The 26,169-nt window shown below is 41.8% G+C and overlaps 1 protein-coding gene across 1 annotated transcript in view; it reads left to right on the top strand.

Moving 5' to 3' along the window:
- The window catches only part of LOC111749412 (zinc finger protein 420-like), a 55,980-nt gene extending 30,612 nt beyond the window's left edge, over positions 1-25,368 (top strand). Inside the window, exons 9-10 of the mRNA XM_064278029.1 lie at positions 12,856-12,950; positions 23,916-25,368. Of these exons, the coding sequence (XP_064134099.1) occupies positions 12,856-12,950; positions 23,916-25,368 (1,548 nt within the window). The remainder of the gene's footprint in view (positions 1-12,855; positions 12,951-23,915) is intronic.
- The last annotated feature ends 801 nt before the right edge of the window (positions 25,369-26,169 follow it).

Genomic DNA, 26,169 nt, shown 5'->3' with positions numbered 1-26,169 from the left:
TAACACAGAGAAATTTTATTCTCTCACAGTCCAGAAGGCTAGAAGTCTGAATTCAAGGCACTGTCATCTCCAAGGGAAGACTTTCTCTCTGTGTTGTCATCAGTCTTGCCTTGGTCTGGGAGCATCCCAGTGCAGGAACCTCAGGTCCAAAGGACACACACTGCTGCTGGCACTGCTTTCTTGGCGATATGAGATCCCCATCTCTCTCTGATGGTTTCTCTCTTTTATATCTCAGAAGAGATCGCCTTAAGACACTACCTAGGCTTGTAGACCTCATCAATGTAACTGCCGCTAATTCAGCTTCATACATCATAGTGATAGGATTTACAACACCTAGAGAAATCAGAAGATAAAATGGTAGACAATCATACAAGGGAATGATGACCTATCGAAATTGAGAGATATTTCGGGGGGGGATGCAATTCAACCCATGACAATGGGTAAACAACCTATGGTACCTGAACACAATGGAATACTATGCAAAAATAATGAAGAATGATGAATCTGCGAAACATGTCACAATACGGATGAGTTGGGAGGGCATTATAATGAGTGAAATGGGTCAATCACAAAAGGATGAATACTGTACAAGACCACTATTACAAAAACTCATAGGAAGTTTTAAACACAGAAACGATCTCTGATGGTTACAAGGAAAGGGCGAGGAAGGAGAGAAAAACACTAGTGAATAGTTAAGAGGTAGCTTTGATGAAGGCTAAGGCACTAGGGAATACTGGGGAAGTCAGCAGAACTTGATCAAGCCAAGGTCATGGAAACTTCATAGACAAATCCAAATTCCCTGAGGGACCGAATTACCGGACTGAGGGCTAGGGACCACAGACTCATTAATATTTAGCTCAATTGGCATAACACACTTTAAAACGAAAATGTTCTGCATCCTACTTTGTTGAGTAGCATCTGGGGTCTTAAAACCTCGTGAGTGGCCATCTAAGATGCTCCACTTTTCTCACCTTGTCTGGAGCAAAGAATAATGAAGAACACCACAGACACAAGGTAAAGATTAGTTCAAAGCACTAATGAATAACTACCACAGCCTCCACCAGATAGTCCAGCACAACCAGATGGTGCCCTGCTTTCAACACCGACTGCTCTGACAGGGATCACAATAGAGGATCCCAGACAGAACTGGAGGAAAAAGTAGAACAAAATCCAAACTCACAAGAGAAAACCAGACTTACTGGTCTGACAGAGACTGAGAAACCCTGAGAGTATGGCCCCCAGACAGCCTTTTAACTCAGTACTGAAGTCACTCCTCAGGTTCACTCTTCAGCCAAAGATTAGAAAGGCACCATAAAAAAAAAAAAAGGGAAGTGAATTGTAGAAAGTACGAATCTAGGAAAATTGGAAGTCTCCATTCCTGCTACTATTTTAACACAAGTCCAGTCCCTAATCATATTTCCCAAGATTCCCAGATGGGACAAGTATATAGTCCCCATTTATTTCTTTATAGCCTTATGAAATGTTTTCTTTCTGTTTTGGAGACACTCCCCCTACACCAGTGATTCTCAACTGGGGATCATTTTCCACCTCAGGATATGTGGCAATATCTGGAAACACTGCGAGGGAGGCACGTGCTAATACACTCTAGTGTTTTAGAGGCCAAGGAGGCTGCTGAACATCCTACATGCATCCTGGGGTATGCAGCCCTGGTGGAAGCCGTTGCACGTGGCCAAAAACTGGCCTAACAGTATGGGACAAAATCCAGGGACACATCAAACCTTCCTTTTACATAACAATAGCCAACATCTACTTGGAACTTCACGTGGTATTTCTTGTGCTGGTGATTTACCATATTAGCTCATTTAATCCTCATATCAACCACATGTGGCACACTTTGTCATAGCCTCTCTTTCCCAGATGAGGAAACTGAGGCACAGGGAAGCTAAGCATATTTCTCAAAACCACCTTCTATTAAGGTGGCATCAAGATTTTTAAGCCAGGAAAGGAAAACCTAACAGTTCACACTATTAACTGCTCTGTTCCATCACCCATGGACACATGTGTCCAGCACAGGACATTGGCCGTGTCTCTGGCAGGAACTCTCACTGTAGAGAAATGTCTGCAGGGCTCCCTTTACGCCTTTGTTCACCAAGTTGTAGATGAAGGGCTTTGTCATGGAAGCGACCACTGTGTACAGAACGGCAAACACCCCTGCAGAAGTGACACACAGACATAAGCAGGCAGGCTTCGTAGAACAAGGAGACACACGAGAGGTGAGACCCACAGGAGAAAATGTTTTATACTTCCTGTTACGGATCGAATTTGTATCCCCCCAAAAGGATGTGTTATAAACCTTAATCCCTATACTTGTGGATATACTGCTATTTGGGAGTGGGGTTTCTTGGTTATGTTAATGAGGCAATATCAGTGTAAGGTATGTCTTAAGTCAGTCTCTTTCGAGATGCAAAATAATTAGATTGAGCAAGCAGGCGAGCAGAGCTGGGGGAAGACAGATGCCACACCACATGAAGATAACCAAGAAACAGAGATCAGAAGCTGAGAAGAGACAAGGACCTTCCCTCAGAGGCCACAGAGAAAGGAAGTCTTCCCTAGAGCTGGTGTCCTGAATTTGAACTTCCAGCTCCCTAAACTGTTGCAAAAATAGCTTTGTTTGTTACGGCCACCCACTTGTGTTATTTCTGTTATATCAACACTAGACAACTAAGAATTTGTTATGGGACAGTGGGATGCTGCTCTAAAAAAATATCTAAAATGCGGAAGTGGTTTTCGAATTGGGTAATAGGAAAAGCCTGGAAGAGTTTTAATGTGCGTAATAGTCAAAGCCTAGATGGTCTTCAAGCGAAGGTCGGTAGAGCTATGGACATCAGAAGCAATTCTGGTGAGGGCTCAGAAAGAAGTGAGGTGAGCCATAGAAAATTCTCCATCATTTTAGAGAATACATATGGTGCCATCAACAGAATGTTGCTAGACATGTGGACATTAAATGTGCTTCTGCTAGTGCTTTAAAAGGTGAACATGTGATTGGACGATGGAGGAGGACTAATTCTTTTTAGGCAACGTCAAGGAGCTTGCCTGAATTATGTCCAAATGTTCTGTGGGAGGCAGACCTTGTAACTGATGACCTGGGATAGAAGGGTGAGGGGATTTCTAAGCAAGGTCTTAAAGAGGTCACATGGTTTCTTCTTACTGCTAATAGTAAAATGCAAGAGGAAAGAGATGGACTTAAAAGTGAACTGTGCAACATGAAAACAGAACTTAAAGGTTTGGAAAATTCTGTTGAACAAACTAAGGACACGTGTCCTAGAATGTTTGTCAAGGATGTGGCTGCAAAAGGAAAGCCCTCTGCCTCTTGGAATTCTACAGGCAAGAAAGTGGGCAGAGGAGCTACATCTGTTGTCCTCCAAAAGAAGAATAATCCCTGCAGCTGCTCTGAGATCAGCAGAAAAGTTGGAAGGAATAGCAGAACCAGGGCTGACTGATTGTCAAAGGGTGGAGCCAAGAACTCCTGGGTTTCAAAGGGTGCAGACACACCCTCCTAGGTTTCAAAGACTTAAATCTCCAGCATCTCGGTTTTGACGTGTGGGGCTGCCATTCAGTTGTGTCAAGAGGATTGGTCTGCTGCTCAAAGCTGAGGGAGTGGGGTTGCCATGCTCAAGGGGCAGGAGAATGGTGTCTGCCAGGGTCGAGGGGAAATAGTCGCCGCTCAGGTGGACTAGGAGGATAGGGCTACCTAAAGCCAAGGGAGCAGAGTAGCCAACCCAGTGGCCTTGGAAGTTAGGTGTGAAACCCCAAGCCGAGAGACCTCCAACCAGAATCCAGAAAGCATGGCCAACACCCACGCTCTGGAGGGTGGGAACATTGCCCAGATGCTCTCAGGGAACAGAGCATTATTTTCAAGCCTTTAGAAATAATGAAATTTGTTCTGCTGGGTTTTGGACTTGGTTGGTGCCTATTATCCCTTCTTTCCCTCCGATTTCTCCAATCTGTAATGGAAATATTTACCTTGTGCCTATTCCACCATTGTACTTTGGAAACAGATGACTTGTAGTCTAGGTTTCACAGGTTTACAGATGCAAAGGAATTTTGACACATCTTTGATTTTCAGGATTCAGAAGATGAGATTTTGGGCTTGGAGTTGATTTAAGACATTGAGGATGGTGTGACGTGAATGTTTTTTGCATGCGGTGAAGACACGCATTTGGAGGGATCAAAAGTGAAATGTTATGTATTGAATTGTGTCGCCCAGAAATCTGTGTTGTAAATCCTAAACCCTATCCCTGTGGTTATAATTCAGTCTGGGAGTGGGTTTTCTCATATTAATGAGACAGTGTTAGTGAAGATATTATGGATCATTTTTGTAATCTCAGAAATCTGTTTTGAGATATAAAAAGAGAAATTTTAAGCAAGCAACCTAACAAACATGCAGAGATCGAGGGAAAGACATGCCAGATCACGTGAAGATCATCAGGGAACAGAGAAACACGACCTGAGACACGGACTTTCCCCGGAACCCACGGAAAGAGAAACTATTTCCCTAGAGGCAGCACCCTGAATTTAGGCTTCTAGCCTCCTAAACTGTGAGAAAATTAATTTGTTAAAGCCAGCCACTTCTGGTATTTCTGTTACAGCAGCTCTAGGTAACTAAGGCACTTCCCTTCCTTTCTTGAGATGCTCAGTATATAATACGCAGTTTCTGCATATATGAAAAGGATCCGAGCAAGAGGAAGAAAAACCATGACGTCTGTCACAATATATAACACAAGTTTGCTGATGAAGGTGTTGGAGTAGGCAAGCTTGAGGACTTTGGTGAGCTCACAGAAATAGCGTGGGATTTCAATGACTGCACAGAAAGTACCAGCACAGTCAAAGGGTCAGGAAGAGCACCCAGCATGCTGACAAGCCAAGGGTTTTGAATGACTGTGTAGTGCTGAGACAGAAAGGTCCACATAAACCAGAGGGTCCATCACCCTGAGACCAGAAGAACTAGATGGTGCACAGCTACCACCAATGACTGCCCTAACAGGGAACACAATAGGGACCACTGACAGAGCAGGAGAAAAGCGCGGTGCAGAACTCAAATTCTAGTAAAAAACCAGACTTAGTGGTCTGACTGAGACTGGAGGAACCCCCGAAAACATGACCCCCGGACTCTCTGTTCACCCAGAACTAAAACCATTCCCAAAGCCAACTCTTGAGACATAGAATAGACTGCACTATAACACATAAAATGATACTCATGAAGAGTGTGCTTCTTAGTTCAAGCAGATACTCAAGACTAAATGGGCAGCTCCTGTCCAGAGGCGAGATGAGACAGCAAAAGGGATAGGAGCTAGTTGAATGGACACGGAAAATCTGGGGTGGAAGGGAGAAATGTGTGGTCACATTACAGGGATAGCAACTAGGGTCACATAAAAATATGTGTATAAACTTTTGTATTAGAAACTAACTTGAGCTGTAAATTTTCAACTAAAGCACGCATACAAAAAAGAACAGGGCTTGTTGGGTTTGAGGTGGTGGGGCTGCCAGAGGGATTAGAAGAATGGGGCCGCCCAAGGCAAGGGAGCAGTGTTGCCATCTCAGTGGGCTTCAAAGGCCAAGATCAAGCTCAGGATTCAGGGGCTTACACCCAGAATCCGAAGATCATGGTCAACACCTAGACTCTGGAATGCAGGGTTATTGCCTGGATGTTCTCAGAGACCAGAGGATTATTTTGAAGCCTTGAGTGATAATATATGTTGGGGTGCTGGGTTTTGGACTTACTTGGTGCCCCTTATCCCTTCTTTCCCTCTAATTTGCCCCTCTTGTGATAGAAATGTCAACATTGTTTCTGTTCTACTATTGTACTTTGGAAACAGATAATTTGTAACCTAGATTTCACAGGTTCACAGATGAAGAGGAATTTTGTCCGAGGATGGAATATGCCTAAAGTCTCACCTGTATTTGATTTAGATGACTTGGAAGATGAGATTTTGAACTTAGAATTGATTTAAGACTTTTGGAATGATGTGATGGGGTGAATGGGTTTTGCATGTGGCAGATATATTCAATTTGGCGGCCAAAACGTGGAATGTTACAGACTGAATTGTGTCTCCCAAAAGTATTGTCATAAATCCTGCCCTATATATCTGTGGTCATATTCCCATTTGGGAATGGGTTGCCTGTGTTATGCTAATGAGACAGGATTAGTGCTGGCTGTGTCTGGAGTCAATGTCTTTTGAGATATAAAAGAGACCCAACAAGTAAGCCAGAGAAACTGAGATGGAGGAAGAGAGTTGACAAGCCACATGAAGAACACTCGGGAGCACCTCGGGAAGAGATAAGGACCTTCTCCGAATTGTATTTATTTTGTTGTTGTTGAGAATATACACAGCAAAACATACAGCAATTCAACAGTTTCTACATGTACCATTTAGTGATATTGATTGCATTCTTCAAGTTGTGTCACCCTTCTCGTCCTCCTTTTCTGAGTTCTTCTTCCCCCATTAACATAAATTCATTGCTCCCTAAGTTTCTTATCTAATCTTTCCTGCTGCTGTTGTCAGTTTGATCCCACATAGATAGTTCCTGAAAGGGCCCGATGCTCAAGGCAGGCATTTTTGACGAGTTAAACAATTGTTTAGGTTTAAGAAGACTTCAGGGGATATTTTTGGTTTAAGGTTTAATGTTTATCTCAGGGCAATATTTTCAGGGGTTCATTCAACCTTCATGGATTCAGGAAGTTGGAGTCCATGAGAATTTGAAATTCTTATCTATATTTTATCCCTTTTTATGAGGATTCTTCTACAGAGCCTTTGATCAAAATGTTCAGTAATGGTACTCAGGTACCACCCAGTTCTTCTGGTCTCATGGTATTGGAAGCAGTTTTTCATGGAGACAATTATCTACACTTTCCATATGTTCTTTATATTCCTGACTCAAGTTTTTCCTCTGTTGCTGCCGGTGAATACAGACCGACTGTTATGTCTTTCATGGCTCCTTGTAAGTGTTTAAGACCCCAGGCACTACACAACTAACTAGAAGGTATAAGTACTAAACATGTGATTAGGCCACTTAATCAGAATATCCCATGAAACCATGATCCTAAACCTCCAAACCGAGTAAACAAATCTGAACAGATTTAAGCTGATTCAGCATCTACTTCATTTTTTAACGTTGTAAATATCTCTCACAAACCACTTCCTTCTTCATCATTTTTTATTTTTATTGCGCTTTACGTAAAAAAAATTTTTTTTTTAAGTTTACAAATCAGATAAGTCGCTCATACAAAAATTTACATAACCTTGCTATGTTGACATCTGAAGGGCCTATGAATCTGCATTCTACCCCTCACCCACCTGGATAAGAGACTAGGCTGGATGTGGGGTCTTTACATCTCTAAAATCCCAAATTCCAAGAATCGCCAAGACGTGAGGGTGGGTGGGCATGTCCAAGTCAGAAAAGTCCTTGGATAGAACTGTTGATTCGCTGGGAGTTAAAAAATTAACAGGCAAAAGAAGGGATGTGCAACACAGAGGTTTAGTCAGAGAATTCTCCTTTCTTCCATCTACAACAGTTCATCAACTGTTTTCCTTATCATGTGAGTTGGCTCTCTAATCATGAAAAGATACACATTCTGTAGTTTGCCACCTCTCATTTTTAAATAACCAAGTTGTTTATGTCAGGAAGCCTCTAAATTGTAGTTTCGGTGGAGTAGAATTTGACCCAAGGATATCTAAATGTGTTTATTTTCATCTTTTCAATAATGAAAAAGGAGCCCTGTTAGCACAGTGGCTACGTGTTCAGCTCCTAACGAAAGATAGGCGTTTGAAACCCACCAGCTGCTCTGCGGAAGGAAGATGTGGCAGTCTGCTTCTGTAAAAACTATAGCCTTGGAAACCCTATGGGGCAATCCTACTCTGTCCTATAGAGTCCTTATGAGTTGCAATCCACTCGACGTCCACAGATCAGTAATCCAATTCTCTGTGCCATGATAGACACGTAATCTAACAATGTGGATACTTCTTTGATTTTCCTTTCCCTCTGTGTAAGAGCTTTCAAAATAGAAGCGTTCGGTGTATCTAAAAAGGCTAGCTCGAGCCTCGGCCTCATGATTCCATTTTGTTATTTCCACTTTTACCAGACAACAGTTAATTTTCCGACAGGCTTAATCTGGTATCTAAAGAAATGTTTCTCTTTGTAACCAAGCTAAGAAAGAATGTTGTCAGCTTTTCCCCAGGGTCCCTGGATACAAACAGTGTACCTAACCTGTACATTCTCAGAAAAAATTGTCTTGCAAACCTGTGCAGAGAAATTCCTTAACCAGGGGAAGACTGTAGACAAGGACTTTCCCCAAGAGCTAAAAGAGAGAAAGCCTTCCCCTGGAGATGGCACCCTTAATTTGGACTTGCAGTATTCTAGACAGTGAGAGAACAAATTTCTGTTTATTAAAGCCATCCACCTGTGGTATTCCTGTTATAGCAGCACTAGGTAACTAAGAATTTGACAGTAGCAGTGGGGTGGTGGCGTGCTGCTTTGACAGATACCTAATATGTGGAAGCTGTTTTTCAACTGGGAATGGATAGAGGCTGGACGAGTTTTAAAGTGCCTAAGAGTAGAAGCGTAGATTGCCTTGAAGAGAGTGTTGGTGGAATTCTGGACATCAAAGACAATTGTGGTGAGGACTCAGAAGAAAGTGAAAAGAGCTGTTAAAGCCATCCACTTGGGGAATTTCTGATATAACAGCACTAGATGAGTAAGACAACAGGTGAGCCTGGGGCTCCCTCTACTGGGCACTGGTTTGGGGTTCATGTTCCAAAACGCTATAATTTCGGAATTTCAGTGATCACTTTGGGAAAATGAGTTCCCATTTGCATTGTCTATTTTCCTCTGTGGGGCACTTTTTTGGTGATCAGTTTTTGTCAGAGGGTCTGATATACCTCCATGTGAGACTCTGGCAAGTTAATCAGTTTTATCTAAAACCTGTGTTTTTGTGGAATTGACTTGATCTTACCAAAGAAATGCTGTATACCTTTTAAGAAACTGGAATCCCTATTTGTTTTCTCTTATGTTGTTTAAGGGTAGAAGCTTGATTTGTGAGCTGGCCTCACAGACTAGTAAGTTTATGATGTTCTTCTGCCCTCTTTTGTTGTGAAGCTTGACTCTGATCTAGTAAGTGTAATCATAGTAATCTTTTAGTCCACTCAGTCCTATGTAGTTAATTTCAGTTCCACAGGATCCTGGGTCAGGAACAGTCTGTATACCCATCAACTTCTACATGAGAGTTCTGGAAATCTTCATTCAGCCTAGTGTATTCCATCTTCAAAATATCACACCTTTTTTCATAAGTCCAATGTAGTCCATCTTTTGTAGGACTATTTTGATCAAGGATTTTCAGTGAGGCAGCAAAATAAAAACTTATATGCAAATGACAAAACTTTCAAACGCCACGGTTAACTTATAATAATTCATAAAAGTGGAAGATCTGATGGAAACTAATTACAAAAGTAATGCAAAGTCAAATGAAGTAAATTGAAAAAAATTTCTAAACAATAACTAACCTTATCTTCAAAGAACTTTGGATACAACACATAGTAATCTTGAGATGTAATACTATATAGTCAGGGTACCATATTTTTACACAAACAATATGTACCTTCTATTTTTGTTTTGCAGCCGTGCCTTTTCCCATGAAGTATTTTGTTAAGCGCTGTATGCTAGTTTTTATTACAGCAACATGAAAAAAATTGGTATAGCGGCACTTATGAAAATGCCTTGTGGGGGGAAGGTGCAGTTGGCAACGAAAAACAGGAGCCCCTCGTTATTTGTGTAAGAATACAGGATACCCCAAATATAACAAGATCATCAAGTTTTTGGAGCCCTGGTGGCACAGTTGTTATCAGCTCTGCTGCTAAACCAAAGGTTGGTGATTCAAATCCACCAGCAACTCCTTGGAATCCCTATGGGGTAGTTCTACTCAAATTGACTAGACAGCAACAGATTTGGTTTTGGTGTTTTGGGTTAAGTCTCTAAACATCTGAACAGTAATTAAAAAAAAACTCCATAGGTAAATGATGGGAATGCCCCATTAAAAACATTGCCTCAGATGATGCTAGATTCAAAAGAAATAATGACTAATTAAAAAATAAAATTATGACAGTATCATGTGCTTGTTGTCTAGTATCAGGCACGCTGACACATAAATTTTTAACCCAAAGAAAATTTGACACTTCTGATTTGACAACACATTTCATGTAACTGATAACACATTCAATAAATCTTTTAAACAGTCTTTCTTATATATCTTTTGTTGAATCTAAAATTTTTTTTCTAAATTTTTTGTTTTTGTTGAGAATATGCACAGCAAACCATACACCAATCCAACAGTTTCCATATGTACAATTTAGTGACAGATGATATTCTTCAAGGTGTGCAACCATTCTCATCATCCTTTTCTAAGCTGTTCTTCCCCTATTAACATAAATTCACTGACTCCTGAGATTCCTGTCAAATCTTTGGAGTTGTTGCTGTCAATTTGATACCTTACAGTTTTTAAAAGTTTATAATGTTCAATGCAGACATTTTTCAGTAGTTAAGCTAAACATCGTTTGGTTTTAAGAAGACTTCAGGGAATTCTTACTGGTTTAAGGTTTAAAGATTATCTCAGGGGAAGAGTTTCAGGGGTTTATCCAACGTTCCTGGCTCCAGAAAGTCTGGAGTCCATGAATTTTAAAAAATTCTGTGCTGCATTTTCCCCCTTTTCATCAGGATTCTTTTATAAAATCTTTGATCAAAACGTTCAGTAATTGTAGCCAGGCACAATCCAGTTCTTTTGATCACATGGCAAAGAAGGCAGTTGTTCATGGAGCCAAGTAGCCACGTATTCCATATCTTCCTCCTATTCTTGACTCTCCTTCTTCTGTTGCTCCAGGTGAACAGAGTCCACCTGTGTATCTTGGATGGCAGCTTGTAAGCTTTTAAGACACCTGGCACTACACAACAAACTAGAAGGTAGAACAGAAGCACCAAACGTGTCATTAGGCCAATTAACTGGGATGTCTCATGAATCCATGGTCATAAACCTCTAAATCTCATGAGATTTAAGCAGCCTCAGCAAGAACTTTTGTTGTTGTTGTTAGTGTTGTGAATATATTACACAAATTTTGCTAATTCAACTTTTTACAGGTTCCAACTTACCGGTAGTTATTAGAATAATCGGCCATGCAACACTGCCCTTAATCAATGTGGTATTTCTATCACCTTTAACCCCATCTCATTTTCGTTTTCCTTTCCCTCTCACCTCAATAACCACTAATGAAATTTCTTCTCCACACATTTGCTTTTCTTGTCTTTTTACGGAGCCCTGGTATCGGAGTGGTTAAGCACTCGACTGCTAATTGAAAGGTTGGCGGTTTGAACTCACCAGTCACTCCACAGGAGAAAGATGTAACGGTCTGCTTCCGTAAATATTACAGCTTTAGAGCCCTATAGGGCAGTTCTATTCTGTCCTATAGGATTGCCCATGAGTCAGAATCGACTGGATGGCGGTGGATTTGGGTTTGCATTTTTACATCAGTCAAGTCGTACAGTATTTGTCCTTCTGCGATTGACTTATTTCACTCAGCAGAATGTCTCCCAGCTCCATCTGTATTGTAGCATGTGTACTGATAGTTCATTTCTTCTACATTTTGTTTATCCGTTCAAATGTAGATGGGCATTTATGTTGCTTCTACTTTTTGGCTATTGTGAACAGTGCTGCAATGAACATGGATGTACAAGTCTCTGAGCCTCTGCTTGCAAGTCTTTTGGTTATGTAAGTAGGAGTGGAGTTGCTTGGTCACATGGAAGTTCTATTTTTAGTTTTGAGGAACCACTACAGTTTTGCTGGAGGGCTTTACCATTTTGCATTCCGACTAGCAATAGGTGTTTCCAATTTCCCTACATCCTAACTTGTTTTTTTTTCCTGATTTTTTAAATTTAGCTATCCTAGTGGAAGTGAAATGGTATGTCTATGGTATTGATTTGCCCCTCTGTAATTGCTACTAAAGAGCATCCTCCTATTGAGTTTCTTAGAGCTATTTTTTACAGAAACTTTTACCCATGGAAGCAGCAGTCAAGAAATCAAATGATGAATTGGGCAAAACTATTGCAAAAGACCAGTTTAAACTGTTAAAAGCAGAAATATCACTTTGAGAAATAAGGTGCACCTGACCCAACCAATAGTATTTTCACTCACCTCATATGCATACAAAAGCTGGAAATGAATAAGGAAGACTCAAGAACTGATGCCTTTGAATTGCGGTGTTGGTGAAGAATATTGAATATACTGTGGACTGCCAGAAAAACGAAGGAATGTGTCTTGGAAGAAGTACAACCAGAATGCTACTTAGAAGCGAGGATGGCGAGAATTCGTCTGACGTACTTTGACTATTATCAGGAGGGAGAAGTCCCTGGAGAAGCGCATCATGCTTGTTAAAGTAGACGAAAGAGAGGAAGACCTTAAATGAGGTGGATTGACACAGTGGCTGCAATGATGGGATCAAGAGTAGCAATGGTTGTGAAGATGGTGCAGGACAGGACAGTGTTTGGTTCTGTCGTACGTATGGTGACTATGAGTTGGAACCTACCTGATTGTACCTAAGATCAGCTGTGATTTTATATGCTTATTTTTTTCCTACTCGTGTGTGCTCTGTTAGACAAATAAATTGCAAATATTCAATGCTCAATGCTTCCTTGGTTTGAATGCTACCTGGCCATATCACCTGCTTTCCTTGATAAATTCATGAATATTTTCATTGCTATTTTGTTTTACTTTTTCCCATATATCCAATGAATGAGATGAATCACTAGTTTCTGTGTTCCTGTTGGAGTCCTGCTGCTTCTCCTGCTCACCGGAAGCGGAAGTGTGCCTCCTTGGTCGGCGTCCGACCGGCTCCTCCGGTGTGTGGCAGCAACTGCTTCCTGGAGGCCTTTGTGTGTCGGTGCGTGGACAGGTGAGGTGGTGGGAGCCGCCCAGACCTGTGCTGCTAAGGAAACGCGGAGACATGTAGGGTCCCGGGCCTCCTAGGGGTTCGGGTCGCTCCCGGCGTCTGAATGGCGCGTCCCCACGTGTTGTGGAGACACAGGTGCGCGGTTACCTTGAGCTGCTCCTCAGCCCTCAGTCACTGCTGGCCCCTGCGTATATTTACCGTTTACTGAGCTGTTTCTGGAGGGCTGGGCACGGGGTCGAGGACTTCGTCTAAGGGACCTTCTCTGAGCCTCCAAACACCACTGCCAGGGAGCGACGATTTGTAACGTTTTACACAAGTCTAATAATCTCGGAGAAATTTAATACCTCGCGCGTAGACAAATATCTACTAAGTAGCAGTGTCTGAACTCAAATGCAAATCTGTTGTTACTTCAAGGGGCATAGTGATCACAGTCTCCCTGCCTGAAACGGCTCCTCTTTCTTTTCTGTGCTTCATCAGGCAGGACTTTTGTTGATTATTAGTGGTCCTGGGGAAATGAAGATTGTGGCGAGGAATATAACCTCCTCCTTTAATGGGTATATGTATTTAGGACTGATGAACAATCAACAAACATGACTTGGAAATAGTACGTACGTTTAGGAGCATGTTTACCCAGTTTCAGGAGGAAAACATTTAATACAGGTAGCTTTCGAGGAATTTCTTGGGCGTTAAGGCAGAAATTTTCATCACGATTGTGTGAGAAACCATACAGCCAGTCGTAGTTGGTGCGATATAAAATGTGATGTTGCTGAACAGTCTTAATGCAGGCGACGAACGATTTATTGAGATGACACACCCTGGGTGTGTAGTCTGTGCTAGATTGGGTACTGGGAATTGAACTGTAACCTAACCACTCGGGTTCTGGTCCTGTCTTATTAGCTGATTGAAATAAGATGGACACTGATTGCAAGGGTAACAGAAAGTGGCAAGTTTACTGTCTGCATATACGAGGAGCACCTGGGGTCTAGTGACCTTATGGCCACGTGCTGGCTGACTAGGGGAGCTGGGGAGCTTTTGGTTTCCAGTGGCCTCAGGGGTTGGGTTTGGTACCTGGAGTCTTCTGCCTTTAGCCCTCCCCTGCCTATATTGGGGTGGGGAGAGGGTCAGGTGAAGCATGTGATCTCAATCTCTGCATGCTTCAAGGCATGACTAGGGCTAGTCAATGGACCCAGCCAGTACCTGCTGCGACTTCCTGCTCAAAACAAGCTTGTGGTTAGCAAGACAAAGGGGGGGGGAGGGGTGTTGACTGGGGTTTTCAGTATGGCTGACAGCCTGTTTCAGAACCACAGTTTCTGCTGCCAGGGAAGCACAGTCCTTAAAAGGTCGACGGCTTCTTGGAGCACAAACCCTGCATATTCCTAGAGTCAGAGCGGCGAAAATTAGGAATGAAGGGAAGATGGGAGGCCCGTGTAATGCCACTAACCCATATACTTCAGATCTTAGAGGGTCAGCGACACTGCAGTGTTGAAAAGGTCCCTTATCTTGTATAATAATTACTTTACACAGTGAAAGAGTGAAGTAGGGCGGCCCTGGGTAGCTGAAAAGGTTCAGATTATTAGCGGAAAGGTTGGTGGATTGAACTCACCCAGATGAGCCTTGAAAGACAGGCCTGTCTATCTGCTCCTGAAAGGTCACAGCGCTGAAAACCCTATGGAGCAAATTTCAAGTGTCTGTATTTCAGTGTCCTGTTGGAGAAATTATTGAGAGTGCCAGTGCTTAATCTTTTTTAAAGTTGCTATGAATTATAGTTCGTGTTTTGTGTGTACATATATATTTATATATTGGTATGGAAGAAGCCTTTTTTTCACATATTAACAAGGTGATCTAGATCTAATTACATTAAAAAACCAATTCTTTACGCACTGCAGTTCTTGAAATATGATTTTATTTCTTTTAAGGTTGGTGTGAAATCTTAGAAATACCAGTTTTCCTCTCAATATCCTCACAGCATCTAAAGCTCCCTCCTTTCACTTATACATTCTAACCAAGAAATTAAATTTCTTTCTTCTTAATACTGTCATTTCATGGTATCTGTGTGTGTTAAAATATACATAACAAGTCTTTTTCCTTTTTCAACCATTTTTACATGCAGAATTCAATGTTAATTGCTTTCACCATGTAGTGCAACTATCACCTCTATCAACTTCCAAGATTTTCCATCACCATTAGAAGAAAGTCAGTGTCGCTTAAGCATTAACTCCCGTCCTCTCTCCCAGCTCCCCCTAGTAACGATTTGGTCTCTATATACTTGCCCATTACAGATACTTAAGTGAGATTGTACAAGATTTATACTTTTGTGTCTGACTTGTTTAACTTAGCATAGAGTTTTCAAGGTTCATCCATAGCGTAACATTTATGAGAACTTAATCTCTTTTTATGGCCGAATAATATTCTATTTTTTTTAATCCATGCATCTGTTGGTTCTTTTCCCTCTCTCTCTCTCTCTCTCTCTCACACACACGGTAGTCATTTAATTTCTTCTTGAACAAGACAGGTTAAACCACATGAAGTTCCATGTTGGCGTTTTTCAAAGTTACCAAAAAGGCAGGTTCACATGCTTCCTCCAAATACGCCTGAGTGTTTACAAAGATCTAAAGAATTCACTGTAACGTGTACAACTATAAGCAGTGGTTCAGTTAAAATAAGGGATGTCTTCACTCAGGAGAAGTCTTCACAGAGCCTTGAAAGTCAAGCAGAAAAAAAGAAGCTTTTCATCCAGAAGTTGACTGTAATTATCAGCCCCTGGTCTGCATCGAGCTCGTCTAGTCCCTTAGTACAGTAACCAAATGTCTGCTGGCAGACGTTGGAATCTGTGCCAGGAACCATTAATTATTTGCTAAAGGCCTCATCCGTGCCAACACTCTGCTCTTCCTCTCCTTTAGCTTGCAGCTTCAGAAGTGGGAATGCAGCCTGTTTCAGAGGACACAGTGTGATTGTTCGTGGCCAGCAGAAGACGGCCCACAGGATGAGATTCAGGCTCCTGGGTCCCAATGGACTCAGACACCAAGTCCTTCCCATAGCCCACCTGGAACACTAAGGACTGTAACGCTCTGAAACCTAACGTGTCCAAGACAGAGCTTTTAAAATCTCACCTGAACAAATCTACTTCTCACCTGGCTTTCCCAGCCGGTAAGCTGCACCAGCCTTCATTCATTCACTGCATTCAGGGAAACAGTCCAAGCTACCGTGAGAGGGGAGCTCCCTTAGGAAGGCAGCTCTGAACTTTGTTCTCCTATTTCTCTTTTCAGAGGAAGGTACAGTCTCCACCCAGCAGCAAGAGGCAGATATCAACAATGTAAACCAAGCCAACTCTCAATCACATCCAGAAAAAATCCACATATTTTACCCTCTCTGACAAGACCCTCCACATCTGAGTTAAATTTAGAACACCCTCATATTTCATAGGCTCTTGACATCTTTTTAGAAAAAAACCTTTTCAGACATGTCATCATTTTCCCTGCCTTTCAGCCTTCGCACCAAGTATTTCTGCTGATTAGAGGAAAACTTTTAAACTCTAGGAACTCAATAATTCCTATAATTCTTGTCTCACTTCAAATGTCACCTCTGCAGAAAGTGTCCCTCCTGTCCCCTCAGTTATTCCCACTCATTTCTATGTTTAAATGTCATTGAGGTTTTCAGAATGAGGTAAATCCAATTCAGGTTGACATTAACCTTCATCATGCAAGTAAAAGCAAACTGAGTGCAATGTTCCATTTCCCTATGTGACAGACTTTTAGCAAGCCCAAAACTGTGAAGCTCTGCATTGTGCTGCTGGCAGCTTTCATGCCCTCTCTGCCCTGTTGGTTGCTTAAGGGTCTGGTGAGTCCACTTGAGCTGTGATGCCCACTAGCCAGGTGCTGCTATTTCAATTAAAAGTAATTAAAACTAAAAGTAGAGTTCCTTCATTGCACTAGTCATATATTCTGTGGTGAATAGGCACATAGGGCTAGTGACTACCATATTGGGCTGTACAAAAACAGAACATGTCTATCTTCACATAAAGTACTCTTGGATAGTGCTGCTGAAGACTATATATAACAGGTAATAATCTGTGTGTGTCCTCAGTGATCAGTGTCACAGGCCAGAAGAAACAAGAAGACAAAATACAGAGTGTCTGCCCATAGATTTATAGTCTAGCTTGGGAGACAGTTTTAAAGAAATAATGAAAAACTAAGGATATGTGATATCTATATTAAAAAGACCTAACCCGAGAGTGAGGTTCACCTGCTTGAAAAGGGATATTATTTCAGTGAAGATTCAGAAAATTTTTTTTTTTTTTAGCTACATGCAGTGTTGTGTAGAGCTGATACCATTTTGTATGGGTGGGTGTGGAAAGAGTATTTCAGTTGGGAAAAATAAATGTGTAAATCCCTGAGGCAGCAGAGAACCCAGTATTATCCACTCATTGATGGAAGACAGAGATGATTAAAGCAGAGAAAACAACAAGTGAGTGGTGAGGTTTGTGTGAGCTGGATTGGAACAGGTCGTTTAGAACCGTGCTGAAAACTCTGGGCTTTTGGAAGGCCCATGGACAGCCACTGATGGGCACTGAGCATTTCCTATGCCGCAGATAGATTTTGGAAGTGACAACGATGATTGAATGATGTCAGGCAGGAGCTTGTTATGAACAAATTAGGGAAGAGTGTGAGGAGGCCTAGACGTCGAGATTGATTGTGAATCAGGAAGATAGCCAGTGATATAATAGAGGTGTGGATGGATGAAAGGGCATCCCTTCATAGACTGCTCATTCCTGTACATCACTGAATGCTTCTCACCTTTGAATGTCAATGTGGATAACCCCCGGATCTGGTTGAAATGCAAATTTCGATTGAGAAATTCTGGGATGGGACTTGAGATTTCCACATAGTGAACAAGCTCCTGATTTATGCTGGGAATACTAGTCGAGAAATAATGATGTGAATTAAAATTACAGAGCTGTATTACAGAAAATAAAAAAAAAGAAGGATAACGTGTAGAGGGGAGACACTGGTGTAAAGATCTTGCAACAGAGAATTCATTGACAGTGAGACCAAGAAATGAAATAGGACTCAAGCTGGAGAGGGAGCAGGGTGAAAAGAAATAGGAAGTGAGGCACGAGACGGGTCCTTAGTGAAAGCATAAAGATTTTCTGATTTATTTGTTGATCTATTTAATACCAGAAAGAGAAAGTGTTCAGGAATCCCCCCAGATTTCTCAAAATCTTAGTGAGTGGTGTTCTCATGGTTTGAAAATGAAGGGGGAAAAAATACCAGAAAAGTCAAGGGGCAGAAAGAAATGTTAGTTAATTCCAAAGGAACAGAAAAATACTGATCAGATATTAGTGTCATAAATAAGATGAAAAAGTTTTAGAAAAGCACAGTGAAAGGTTTTTTACAGCACATAACTTAAAAATAAATGAACCATGATGAGTTCATTGTCAATATATGAAAAGTATGTTCTTTCTTAAAAATTCATCCATGTAAATGTCAGATACCACTGAGATTTGATACTAGGAACAAAGATACATAGGTAAGCCCACAACTTGAACATTGGATCCCTAAGTCCCTGGAGGAAATCAGGTTCAAGTTTGGCAGCCTGGCCAGGCCTGGTTGCTCCTCATGCTGTGGGAGAGGTAAATTCCTCCATGTGTGATCTTGTTGCAGAAAGGAGAGGCCTGTGGAGCTTCCTGAAGAATGCAGGTGTGTGCTGTGGGGGCTGGAGCCTGTTCTGCCTTTAGTGTAAAGGCCCTCAGGGTGGAGCATTGCCCTGAGCCTGGGAGGAGGCCAAAGGCCTGTCACTCCCTGCTTCCTCCACACTGTTTCTTCCCCATCCTTCTTCCATTTCAGGCCTCAGGTGTGGTGCAGGGAGAACTAGTCCAGTCCAGGCAGCTGGGGACCTCAGGCGACCCTCTGGCACATCCATCAATCACAGGGAAGGATTTCAATTGCTGTCACTGGTGTGTGGACCAAACATTATTCATCTGCCTCCAGACTGCCCAGGCCTCTGCTTCCAGTCCTGTCCCTCTTCCTGGAAGTGGCTTCTTGGGGTCAGACAGGTCATTCCATAGACGCCCAGAAGCTGGAGAAGAAAATGGTGAGTTCTACGCAGAACTGGGTTATCCTTAGCATTATGTGGGTGAGGCTGGATCTGAATTGTTGGGAAGCAGCCGTGTGCTGCGGGACTGTGGTTTCAGTGAAGAAGACAGTGACAGAGGAGGCTGAGGAACTGAGCCCTAGGAGGCACCCTAATACCTTGCTCCACTGTCTCTGGGCCCTTCATCCCTACATACATGGCATTTGAAGATTTGAATACCTGGTGTTACCTTCCTTATGTGACTCTCAGAGGTAGCATCACGCGGTGTTAATATCCCCACCCTACCCCCCGGTTCTTGGTGTTCTGTGTTGAATGACAGAGTGTTCTGTCCTGAATCTGAAGACGGAGCAGCTCTGGCTGTGGAGGCTGAGCCCCGACCCTCTAGAGCCATCCTTGTCCCATGTCTCTGAACAGTGTTCTTGAGTCCCCCTAGGCACTGGAGCACTTTGAGTCTTTAAAGGATTGAGAGGTATCATTCCAGTTTCCTCCACTGCTCAAAAGTGTAAAATTACTCAGCATTTCACTAAGATTAAAAGCTAGATTCTTTTCAGTTGCCAACGAGCTCCCCCGAACATGATAAGCCCACTGACCCCAATCACCCGTCCAGATTCCTAATCCGGTTTTTCCTCTGCATTGCATTCTGCTCCAGCCACGTGGGCCTTTGGCTCTTCCTAAGACATCCAAGACACCTTCACACCTTCTGACCTGTGCTCTGGCTGTTTCCTCCTTCTAGAACGGTTTCTTCTCAAAGACCTGAATTCTTTTATAGAACACATTGCCACATGATAGTTATATATACATGTTTATGTATTTAAGTTTACTGTCCCCACTCAAAGAATTTACTATCCATGTTCATCTGGGTGTTTGTTTTGTTGACTGCTGTATCTGCTTTGCCAATGTGCAGTAGCCTCTGTATCAGTAGCACCTGAATCAATTTTAATGAATGAATGTAGCCACTTAAGGGTCTGGAGAGAAGAAGTCTTGTCTGAGACACAGGGCTTTGCCAGGAGAAGTATGTCCTGGTTGTATGAATTGAATAGAGTGTTTACCTTTTTCTCCTCTTCCTATTATCCACGAGGACTTCAGATCATCGACTGGGTTTGGGTTTTTGTTTTATTTTTTTTGTGGTGTTATTGGACGGTAACAGCAAAAATAACAACAAAACTGTATGCATATGGACAGAAATGGAGTTGTCAGGAATTTAGACTTCAAAGAGAAATTGACCTGCATTGTGATCCTGGCTCAGCAGTGTTCCATGTGGGAAGCACTGAGGATGTGATTAAATGCTCGTCTCTAACTTTACTCAGCTATGCCCTGTCTGAAATAATATCTGCTTAGAAGAGTCATGAAAGAAAAATCACAGTTGCTCAGTACATGGAACATTTCATCATTATTCTATAATAAATATCAGGGTTTTTGGTGAGTTCAAAATATATAAGCTCGCCCACTGCAGTGGAGGAGACCTTTGGCTTTGGGCTCTGGTTCAAAGTTGCTGTCATGCGATCATACCAGAATGGATTAGAGATGACATAGGCTGCTCACGTCACCATTTCCCTGAGAAGAGGAGTCTTCTTTCTCCAAAATTACTCTGTTTCAGCACTGAAGGCGTCTTTTATCAGCCTTTTCTCTCCTCTTGACACGAGAAACCCAACGGATTGCTGCTGTTTCAGAAAGGTCACTCTTACAGACCAGGGGATTCCAGTGGTCAGGGTTCAGGTAGTCATGGTTAGGTGCCTTCCAGGGACTGCGAATGTGAGAGAATTCTAAAGCACAGCCCCTAGAGGGCTGGTGTGTAAGTCTATTTCCTAGGCTTCATAGGCAATTTAACCGGTAAACTCTCTGCATTTCAGCTCTACTTATAATATTAATTTTTTTGTAGTAGAAGTTATACCTAACAAAATGTTTGTCAATTCAACAGCGTTTACATGTATAGTTTGGTGACATTGATTACGTTTATCATGTTTTACAGTCATTCCAACGAAAAACCAAACCAAGTACCATCAAGTTGATTCCGACTCACAGCGACCGTATAGGACAGAGTAGAACTGCCCACATAGACTTTCCAAGGAGTGCCTGGCGGATTTGAACTGCTGGCCCTTTGGTTAGCAGCCGTAGCACTTAACCACTATGCCACCAGGGTTTCCAAATGGAAATGGTAACCTTTTGTCACTGAGGAAACACAAGGGCGTGCTGTCCTTGTTTCTGCAGAGGTTGTGCTCCTTGTCGTCTTCTAACATTAGACTGTGTTTGTGGACCTGTGACATCCCCAGTTTGGGCCTTGGTGCTCTCTGTTGAATGAGAGTCTACTGACTTGAATCAGCCACATGCTGATCTCCAAGAGTTGAAGAAAATATGACCAGCTCAGTGTTTGGGTTGCCAGTGTGTTGATATTGGCCCCTGGTCCTCCCATGGTTGTGAGAAACAAAAGCAAAACTGCCCTTCTGCAGTGTGTACCAGTTACTATACATCATCCTGTCTCCACCCGGTGCTTTATGTTTTGTTGAGTGTGTTCTGGTAGGGCTTACGGAAGGAGGGGTAATTGTTTGTTCACAAGGAAGTGAAGATCTGAATGAGAGCATTTCTCTAATGTCTGCTATGTTTTCTAACCATTCCAGACGGTAAAGAGAGAGGAGAATACAACTGCAATTGGTTGCAGTCGAACTGTAGAGAGATAATTTCAGTGCTGGACGTCTGTGAGACAGAAAGCAATCAGTGAGGAAGTGAATGTAGTTAGTGAAGGGACGAGGCTGATGGCCATACCGTAGAGTAGACCTTGATAGTACACAGAACCTTGTGTCAAATCCCTAAGAATTCTCTGTTCCCCAGGACTGTCAGGCTCACCCTTCATTCTTGTACACACTGAAGTCCATGGTACCTTGCTGATGCAGAATGTGTCAATGTTTTAGGACTCAGTGGTTGTTGAGGATGTGGCTGTGGTCTTTACCCCGGAAGAGTGGGCTTTGCTGGATCTTACTCAGAGAAAACTCTACAGAGATGTGATGATCGAAACCTTCAGAAACCTGGCCTCAGTAGGTAAGAACAGATTCCTTTTTTTTTCTTCTTTTTTCTGTTATTCCTTTAGTGAACAAACCTCTTTTACTCATTAACTTTACTCCAGAATTTGGGCTGAGCAATGAGAATGAATCATTACATAAAGCAGGCATGGTCCTTTGGTCTATAGAGCTCATGTATCTTGGCTTCTCCGTGAACACAAAGCACTATGTATTACACTTAGCTTTCACTTCTCTTGTGATTAAAAGCCTTGAGGCTCTTTAAGTGTTGTAAATGTAAGCATTGGCTTTAGGGGTCACTTTGGGGTACAGACTGTATTGTATTTTGGGACCGCGTAGAGTATTACTGTGTTGATTACAAGTTTGACATGATTATTTTGCTGCAAATCAACCCACACCTGTCTATCTTCAGAGACCCTGAAGAGCAAAGTATTGGCTCAATATCAAGGAACTCCTCATTACTCTTCACTGCCTTCCCTCATGATAAGCGTTTCTTCACGAGCACCATGTCAGCTCTACACATTTGTTTTCCCAGAGACACAACTTCACGGAAACCTGAGCTTCCTTTTCTGACTTTAGTGATCCTTTCACAGCTGCGGTCATGCGGATCCTTTTTCTCATTTAATGTTACATGTATATCGTGTCCAATATCTTTCTACTTAGCTCTAATTACGCTTATTCATGTCACCATTACTCTCAAGGTTCGTAAAAGTATGTCCTAGTAAATTGCTTCTAAACCATTGGTAAAGTGCTGAAACCGTGAAATGTGGCTACGTCTTTATTAACAGTGGTCCTTTTTCCCCTAATAATTTCTTTCTGTTTGTTTCATATCGCGAACCTCAACTTGAATTATTGGGTCAGACTTTGGAAACCTTAAGGATGGAGAAAAGTTACCCAGGAAACATATAATGATGCGATACATAAAAAATAACATCTGGTCGTCCACGTTAGGAGAAATCTCTGAATTACATAGTAATAAAGATGATCATAAAAACCAAGAGAGACGTTTGAGGTGAGTGTCATTCAAACAAGAGAAAGTGGTGCTTCAAGAGAAAATCCTGAGTTGTGATGACCTTAAAATACACATTCGTATGTTCATGTGTGTATACCAAGGTTTCCAACTGTTTCACAACAGTTCAGTAATTGTAAACATAAAGAAGGTAGGTGTACGCATTGCATAGCCTCCAAACCTATTGCCTGTTGGATTTTGACCTGAGCAGAGAACAGTTGGCGGTGCCCTGCACAAACACGGTGTCCCACTACACTGCTTTGAATGTGTGTTTCTCGTCATACTCCTGCTATTCAGGATTCTGCAGCAGGTTCCTGAAACTTTTTTGGAATCCATGCAGGTGGGATTATTCACAGTACTGTGCGGAGCGACACGCGTTGAAACCTATGAGATTGCCTGCCATCTTTGTTCAGGGCCCTGTGGTGTTTCCAACACAGGTTTAAATCCGATGGGCAGCAGATATTCAACGCAAACACTGCCCTTATTTACGTTGGCAATTTTTGAAGTAATACGAACCAGTTCGAAGCCCTGATATGTACTCATACATATATGAATATATATGTGTATGTATATTTGTATATGTATAAACTTTGCTGTAAACTTACGTGTTCAGGGAATTTTCACAACTTTTTCATAAATGTGTGTCAGACATTGAGTATTTGAAACATATTTCACTTACACACAATGATCAGAAAGCCTCATATTTTAGAAAAACAGTGACAATTATGGTAGTATTTCTGCTAGATGATTTAAGCTATGAAACAGGAGAGAAGTCAAGCCAAAAACTGCGTGTTCACTTTGTTTGGTAATGATGAAGTGGAAATAATTGATTTCCAACATGTTACCTGTTTTTAACAGAATTCATACAGTAGAAAACCTCTGTGAAAGTAACGAAGGCAATCCGTGTGGGAAAACCTTCAGCCGGGTTCCAAATCTTACCGTGCAGAAAAGAAATCCTCCAGAAGTAAATCCTTTTGAATGCTCTGACTGTGAAAAAGCCATCATGGATCCCTCATCACATAACCACCATGCCTGTCAGTTTATTGCGTGTAGAGAAGCCTGTGGTGGTACCACTCCTATGAGACCTCTTAGTGGCAAGAAACCCCATAAGTGTGAGGTATGTGGCAAGGATTTCATTTGTATCTCAACTCTTAAGAATCCTGTGACAACACTCACTAGTGACAATCAGTATAAATGTAATGAGTATGGGAAAGATTTCTGTAGTTTCTCGTCCTTTTGGACACATGTGAGAGGTCACAACGGTGAATGTAAAGAAAGTTCTTCTAGTGACCCTTTATCCCTCCTTTTCTATAACAGAGATAAGCCCTATGAATGTAGGGAATATAGGAAAGCCTTTAATTTTTCCTCAGCCCTCACTGCACATTTAGGAACTCACAGTGAAGAGAGGCCTTACGAATGTAATGAATGTGGGAAAGCCTTTAGATGGCCCTCATACCTCACTAAGCATATGCGAACTCACAGTGGAGAGAGGCCTTATGAATGTAAGGAATGTGGGAAAGGCTTTAGTCAGTCAGGACACCTCACTACCCATATAAGAACTCACACTGGGCAGAGGCCTTATGAATGTAAGGAATGTGGGAAAGCCTTTAGTCGGGTCTCAACCCTCACTACACATATAACAACTCACAGTGGAGAGAAGCCTTATGAATGTAAGCAATGTGGAAAAGCTTTTAGGCAGTTCTCAGGCCTCATATCACATAGAAGGATTCATACTGGAGAAAGGCCATATCAATGTAAGGAATGTGGGAAAGCCTTTAGGTATTCTTCAGCCATCGCTTTGCATAGGAGAATTCATAGCGCTGTCAGGCCTTATGAATGTAAGGAATGTGGGAAATCATTTAAGTATTCTTCTACCTTCACTTCACATATAAGAATTCACAGTGGAGAGAGGCCTTATGAATGTAAGGAATGTGGGAAAGTCTTTAGGCAATCCTCAAACCTCACTGTACATAGAAGGATTCACAGTGGAGAAAGGCCTTACGAATGTAAGGAATGTGGAAAAGCCTTTAATTGTTCCTCACATCTCAGTAATCATAGAAGAACTCACAGTGGAGACAAGGCATATAAACGTACACAATGTGGGAAAGCCTTTAGTCAGGTCTCATTCCTCACTAAACATATAAGAATTCACAGTGGAGAGAAGCCTTATGAATGTAAACAATGTGGGAAAGCCTTTAGCCAGTCCTCAGACCTCGTGACACATAGAAGAGTTCATACTGGAGAGAGGCCATATCAATGTAAGGAATGTGGGAAGGCCTTCGTGATTTCTCGTCCTTCAGAAGACATATAAAAACTCATCGTGGAGGACTTAGGAATGTAAGGAGTGTGAGAAAGCCTTTCCTTGTTCATCACACCTCATATCACATATAAGATCTCACTGTGGAGAGACTACTCTGTCAAAAGGGGGGGTGTTTCATTCTTAATTCTGTAATTTCAAACAGTAAATTTCTGAAAGTCAGTGATAAAAGAACAAAGTTTCTCAGTGTGTAACAAAGCAGTACTACCTCCAAGAAGGGGTCATTCGAATTCCTTTGTGCCTATGAAAGTTTCATTTTCACTATGGCGTTGTCTTCATCAGTGTTTCTTACTTTCTCAGTCCAAGCCAAATTTTACCTTTCGGAAAGTCCTTGACTATAACAAATAAGCCTGTAGGGACTAGCCAGGAGCAAATGTGGTTTTATATTTGTTAATATTTTTATGGATGTTATTTTGTATACAATGAAATGCACTCTTCTTCTACTTAGTTTAAGAGTGTTTTTTGAAAAAAATTGTATTCCATGGGAATTCCACTTTGGAATACAAGCTGACAGTTCCTTCGAAATCTAAACACAGGCCTCCCATTCTGATCCAGCAGTAACACTCCTAGGTATTTACCCACATGAGTTAAAAACATATATCCATATAAAAACCTGCTCACAAATGTTTATAGCAGCTTTCTTCATAATTACAATAATTGAAAGCACCCAAAATGTCATTGAATAGGTAAATGTGTAAACAAATAGTGAGACATCCATGCAATGGTGTATTATTCAGCGATGAAAATAATTAAGCTATCAAGGTAGGAAAAGTTATGGAAGAATCTCAAATCCAC

This window comes from Loxodonta africana, chromosome X (assembly GCF_030014295.1).
Source record: "Loxodonta africana isolate mLoxAfr1 chromosome X, mLoxAfr1.hap2, whole genome shotgun sequence".
In the NCBI taxonomy this organism is placed as follows: domain Eukaryota; kingdom Metazoa; phylum Chordata; class Mammalia; order Proboscidea; family Elephantidae; genus Loxodonta; species Loxodonta africana.
Note: the sequence above shows the minus strand (reverse complement) of the source record. Positions and strands in the feature narration are given on the sequence as shown.